Source organism: Mixophyes fleayi, chromosome 2 (assembly GCF_038048845.1).
Source record: "Mixophyes fleayi isolate aMixFle1 chromosome 2, aMixFle1.hap1, whole genome shotgun sequence".
Classification (NCBI taxonomy): Eukaryota; Metazoa; Chordata; class Amphibia; order Anura; family Limnodynastidae; genus Mixophyes; species Mixophyes fleayi.
The window spans coordinates 172,524,775-172,531,278 of NC_134403.1; the positions used below are offsets into that span (position 1 = coordinate 172,524,775).

The 6,504-nt window shown below is 41.3% G+C and overlaps 1 protein-coding gene across 2 annotated transcripts in view; it reads left to right on the forward strand.

Moving 5' to 3' along the window:
- Positions 1 to 6,022, forward strand: part of C2H11orf54 (chromosome 2 C11orf54 homolog) — a 29,742-nt gene extending 23,720 nt beyond the window's left edge. For both annotated transcript variants that reach the window (XM_075195002.1, XM_075195001.1), the window contains exons 7-9: positions 3,146 to 3,295; positions 5,082 to 5,198; positions 5,514 to 6,022. In XM_075195002.1, the coding sequence (XP_075051103.1) occupies positions 3,146 to 3,295; positions 5,082 to 5,198; positions 5,514 to 5,687 (441 nt within the window). In that variant the 3' untranslated portion in view covers positions 5,688 to 6,022. The remainder of the gene's footprint in view (positions 1 to 3,145; positions 3,296 to 5,081; positions 5,199 to 5,513) is intronic.
- Positions 6,023 to 6,504: the final 482 nt, after the last annotated feature.

Genomic DNA, 6,504 nt, shown 5'->3' on the forward strand with positions numbered 1-6,504 from the left:
AGGTCTGAAGCCGGCTTTTCCCTTTGTCTGGCCCCCCACACAACTTTAATACTTGGGGGTGATCATAAACAAAGATAACTCAAAGATTTACACTAATTAATTTCCTGCCCATCACTGCAACTATTTGTAACTGAGAGATTGGCTCCCGAAGATCTTTTTCCTGATAGGTAGAGTTAATATAGTGAAAATGTTCTTACTTCCGAGAGTCCTTTTCCTATTACATACACTTTCAATCAATATCCCCACATCATGGTTCAATGAACTACACAGAGCTATACTGTCACTCACCGGACCGTGAGTGCCTCTTCACTGGTGCGTGGCTCTCCAGTATTCCTGCCAGCACCTATCCTGAACCGTGGCCGCCCGCCATCCTGATGGTCTGCGCATGCGCAGTTCCTAAGAACTCTTCTGACCTTTGCTTTTAGTTAATTGGTTGATCAGGCAACGCTCCCTATTTAAAGCACCTGTGTTCATTACCTCGTTGCCTGAGTCTCATTCCCTGTGAGTCTCTGAAGGTGTTCCTGTGTAATTCTCCGTGTCTTCAGCTTCCTGCTGATTCCTGCTCAACTCATTGCCGGTTTCCAGACCGCTTCAAGTCTCCCGTGTTCTACTATGTCTTCAGTTCCCTGCTGATTCCTGCTCTAATCATCTGCGGCTTCCAGTCTGCTATTACCTCCAGTGTTCTACTCGTGTTCGCTATCTCCAGTGATTCCTGCATTGCTCATCGTTGTTCTACCTGTGTCAAGTTCTCTGCCTGTGTGCTGACCCGGACCCTGATTACCGCTACCACTCACCTGTGGTTTCTTTACTTGTGCTGGCGTGCAGCCGCTCAGCTGTTCCTGTATCCTCTCGTGGACAGCCTGCTCAACTGAACCGCGGTATGCTTACTTTCTATTGACTGTATTCGTTTGATGCATATCCGCTTGGACTGTTCTCCACTTACCCACGGAATCCTCTATCTCCCTGAGACTGTGTTATTACTCTGGGAAGTTTACCTCTTTGTTCAGTCGTGAGATACATATGCTAATTGACCTTCTGCTATTAGCCTGGATTCCAGTAGTGAATTCGTCTCTGTCAAGCAGCGCCTGCCACACCAACATAGACTTGTGCATATTGTTTGGGATCAAGTTCCTTGTGCTCTCAGTGTCTACATTCTATGTTTCCACTCATCAACACTTGTACACCTCCTCACCTATTAAGCAGTGGTACAACTTGCTATACGCAGACCACTGACTTCCTGGCTACCTACCTGCACCTGGACAAGTCTTCTCACCATAAGCAGTGGTACAACTTGCTATACGCAGACCACTGACTTCCCCGCTACCTACCTGCACCCTGACAAGTCTTCTCACCATAAGCAGTGGTACAACTTGCTATACGCAGACCACTGACTTCCCCGCTACCTACCTGCACCTGGACAAGTCCTCTCACCATAAGCAGTGGTACAACTTGCTATACGCAGACCACTGACTTCCCCGCTACCTACCTGCACCTGGACAAGTCTCTTCACCATAAGCAGTGATACAACTTGCTGTACGCAAACCACTGACTTCCCTGTTACCTTCCTGCACTTCTTCACGTCCATCAAGATCCTCGTGTTCATATCTACCTAATCATTAACCAGATTGCTGCTAGTCATTGACTTTTCTATTTGCATCCTCTCACCATCTGCTGAGTCATATGTTCCGCTAGTCACCCTGCTACCAGAGGACCACTGTGTAACCCACACTACTCTGGTAAGATCATCATCTGGTGATATCCTGGGCAAAGACTCCTAGTGCCCGTGACATATACAACACTTTGTTTGGAGAGATAGAAGACCTCGTTTCAAACATGACATATTATACAAGCGCAAGCATGATGGTGGTTTACAGCTACCACATTTCTCCAGATAGTATGACGCCATTATGTTAAACAGAGTTCTTGATTGGACAAGAGGGGGGCCAGACAAACAATGAGTTTGAATTGAGGTATACACACTAAACAAACAGATTGATCTTGCACAGTGGCAATCATCAATCCACACTGTCAAACATCCGACAACTTCCCCTATTTTGACTAGATGGTCTAGACTGTGAACCACCCCACATATTTGCACACAACACTCACCCCTGACTTCAGTCTTTGACAACCCAGACTTTCCGCTTGGCCTTTTAAAACAAACTTTCCAACATTGGATTCAGGTGGGGATAACGCGTGTCGGCCAACTGGTGGACGCGTCAGGAGTCATACCCTTTGCTGATCTACAGGCAAAGTGGAATTTACCCAATGTAAAAGTATGGATACACTTGCAACTAAGACACTTCACGCGCTCCCTGGGTGTTCGCGAGATGGCGGAAAGGACACTCACACAATTTGAGTCCTTATGCACCACTCTTCAATACCCTTGACATACCTTATCCTCCATATATAGACTCTTGATTGAGCATTCATTAATAAAATATGATGGGGGGACATATTCCAGCGTACCCAAGCAAGTTCAATCAGTATGAGAGTGATTGAAACACAATTCGTATTGACTCGAAGTACCGATGTCCCAGTCTACTAGCTAAAATGTTTCCCGGTGTCTCAGACCGTTGTTGGAGATGTCAAATGGCATTGGGCAGGAGATGTCAAATGGCATTGGGCACTCCATTACATATCTGGTGGGAATGCCCGTCTCTCAGATCTTTCTGGGATACGGTCTTGCTTATCTCCAAAGCAATTGTTAGAATTGAGTTACCTAATTGTCCAAAATACTGGTTACTCAACGATATCAAAATGCCAATTTCCCAATATAAAAAGTCCTCTGTAAAGTACCTCAGTAGTGCAGCAAAGTCTGTGATACCAGTCCCCTGGAGATCCCCAATAGCGCCTTCTATAAAAGAATGGTTTGCATGTCTGGACTTCTATATGTCAATGGACGAGATAATTTATTCCTCAGCTGATAAATATAGAGTATACTACCTGCTGTGGTTTGAATGGATAGAGTTCAAAGGCACCACATTGTACGCTCAGTGGAACAAGTGACATTTCTGTCTCTCTTTGTGCCACCATATGTAAGCTAGTAACATTGGTGTTGTTTAAAATTTTACAAATTTTTTATTAGATTTGATGACATTATTTTTGCCATTTATTGAATCCTTGGTCAATGCGTGTTTTTCAGGTCATTGAGATAAATGTAAAGCGAAGGACGGGTAAAGATAACTTTGTAAGCTGTATGAGAAAGTCTTTAAAAGAACACTACGGAGATAAACCTGTGGGAATGGGAGGAACTTTTATTATACAAAATGGGAAAGCAAAGCTCCATATAATGGTAAGTTATGCATTGAGTTCTGCATTTATGGGCTCTTACCCCCCTCCTTCTTCTTAATAACATCACCTGTGGTGATCCTTTGATTTTGTTTTTTGGTGACAGACCAAATAAATGGATCGCTGGGGGCTCTGCGTTGCTTGCTGGCCAGTGACCACACATACACAGACCCATGCTGTCATCGGAAGACAGTTCAAATTCCAGGAGTTCAATCCACAGACTCAATTTTTTTGTTCAAGATTATCTTGTTAGGTTGTTGGGGGGGGAGGGTGTATGTTTAATTTCACCCCATATCTAATTTTTAGTTATTGCTTAGTGAACATGTTATTGATAGACATCAACAAAATGACAATATGTACCATCAAGTTGACCCTCAGCAACTGCTGTCTTTGGCACTAATTGTTTTGATCTCACTATGTGTTGCTTGTATGCAAGTATTCGTGACAAGACAATGAGATTTACCGAACTATTGGATTTTTTTATTTACACAGAGAATACAGTTTTACAGAGAAAGTAGCCACAGTTGAGTAAAACAAATCATTTCAGCAAACCCAACTGAAAAACCTCAACAGGGAAAATGATTTAGCCCTTCCTGTGCTTGATAAATCACAGCAGGCAGCCTGTCATAACTAAGGTTAATATATAGTATACAAAATGGAGACTTGAACCTATACTGCAATATTGCTGGCTTACTTTTGTATATTATTGCTCTCAGAGGCTTAAAGCTGCACTAACACCGGTGCAGGGAGTGGAGAATTGTAGCGCCACCACTTCTTCAGAGCCCGGTGGGCTGCTCCGTGCAACAATATTTTCCAGGTTTTGTGGTTAATCTCAGAGCCCAGACTGAAAACTGGGTCTGTGTTTTGGAGGTTGGTGTGAGCCTGCCACTAATAAGAATTTTAGAGGTATATTTAGGGCATTTATGGTAAATTGGAGATCTCTTATGGTCGCTTAAATTTGGACCGAAGCAAATGCTACAGTGCAGGAGCAAGATATAAACATAACTAGCATACATTAATAACAGGGCTGCATCAGTGGTAATGATGAATTAATACTAATGCAGTATCGCAGATATGTAGGACCTTGATCTATCATAGTTAAGAAAAGACCTCCATGAAGACAGAATGGTAGCTGATCAGACCGTTTAGAAGACAGGGTCATACATAACTGTACAGGTGTTAGAAGATGAGTGCAGGAGTCCATAAGTTCAAATTGCAGAACACAGAATCTAAATCCATGTTTTAGGACTGCAAACACTATGATAAACAAAAAAACGACAGAACTGAATTTAGATGGTAACTGAATTATGGGTTTAGCTCTTTAAGTTAAACAATAAAACCTATTACTTACATGGGGTCCAGCATTCCTCTTGATCTAGTGGGTTCACCAATGTCTGCAAGAGACTTATGATGCTCTCCTTGCTCCTGCTGAGGTGGGTATTCCTTCAAACAGTGTGGACCCATCTGATAAGGAGGACTGTCAGCCCACAAGTAATATTCAAGGATAATGTTTAACAATGTGAAAAACCATAGGTTTTCATGTGTAGACAGAGTTATTCTTTGTAAGGTTTGAATAACATTTTATATTTTTATTTACAAAAGCACTTTATCGTAAACTATCCAACTAAGGTCATAATAGCAATTTGTTTCATATATTGCTGTTATTTGATATGTTTATCTGTCTCCCCTGTCATCTTTGCAAACAGTATATATGTCATTTTATATAAAATTGCATTTAAAAAATACATCATGGTGTCAATTGCTAGCTAAAAAAATACACTTTTCAACAGCCTCGTGAGTTTTCTGCCTGCCCCCTCAACACAGACGAGGATGTGGATCGTTGGTTGAACTATTATGATATGAAAGCTCCACTCATTTGTCAGTCAGTGTTTGTGTCTCATGACCCAGTAAGTGTGAACTGATTAATACATCTTTTATTTGTCTTATTTATAAAATTAGACATACATTTCATCAACAGTGTAGCAAACAAGTCCATAAAACAGCGTTGTTTTATACATTGATATTTTATAGTCAATGAGCAGCGCGATTCCAGACACTATTTTGTCTTCATATTATTGCAGTAGATGGTGATTTTAATGTGTACTATAGCTATCCTGCTCTGCGTATAGACTTGGACATAATGTTTGTTTTAACCTTAGATGACTTATTAATTTATGTGGATGAATTTTGATTTTTCTAAACACGTCTTACTGTCCTTATAGGGTCTTGACCTCCGTCTGGAACACACCCATTGTTTCAGTCATCATGGAGAAGGGGGACACTACCATAATGACACAACGCCAGATTCCGTGCACTACCTTGGCTACTTCCATCCGGCAGAGTATCTGTACCGCATTGACAAACCACCTGTTACACACATGGTTGGGCGAGATTAGGTTGATCTCCATCTTTGAGCAACATTCACAAAGAAAAATTAGATAATTATATATAATCATTTTGATGTGATGAATTTATAACAAAATCATTTTTGAAAAACTATAATGCTAGAATTTATCAGATCCTCTATGATGGTTTTCAGCTTTTTGATTTATTAACATATGTATTGATTATTACTATAATTTGAGTTATTTAGAGACAGCACAAAAATCATGCACTATTTCTGACGATGATAATGACAGTAAAAAGAACCTTTAGCTTTACACAGCTTCTCCTGTTATGTGTACTATTTGATAATGCCTGAATGCTTCCAGATACAACTTGTTTTGCCTTACTAGCTGTATAAGTATATTCAATGACTAAAATATGTAAATGAGTTAAAGATTTGCCTGTTGTATAGAACTGTGAAAGAAATGTTCCATGTATTAATTGTGGAGCATCACAAGTGATGCATAGCCCCTTGTCATATTACATGTGGGGCAGCATGGTGGCTTAGTGTTTAGCACTTCTGCCTCAGAGCACTAGGCTCATGAGTTCGATTCCCAACCACGGCCTTATCTGTGTGGAGATTGTATGTTCCCGTGTTTGCGTGGGTTTCATCCGGGTGCTCCGGTTTCCTCCCACAATCCAAAAGCATACTAGTAGGTTAATTGGCTGCTCTCATATTGAACCTAGTCTCTGTCTCTGTGTGTATGTGTGTGTCTGTATGTTAGGGAATTTAGACTTTAAGCTCCTATGGGGCAGAAACTGATGTGAGTGAGTTCTCTATACAGCACTGCGGAATTGGTGGCACTATATAAATAGATGAGGATGATG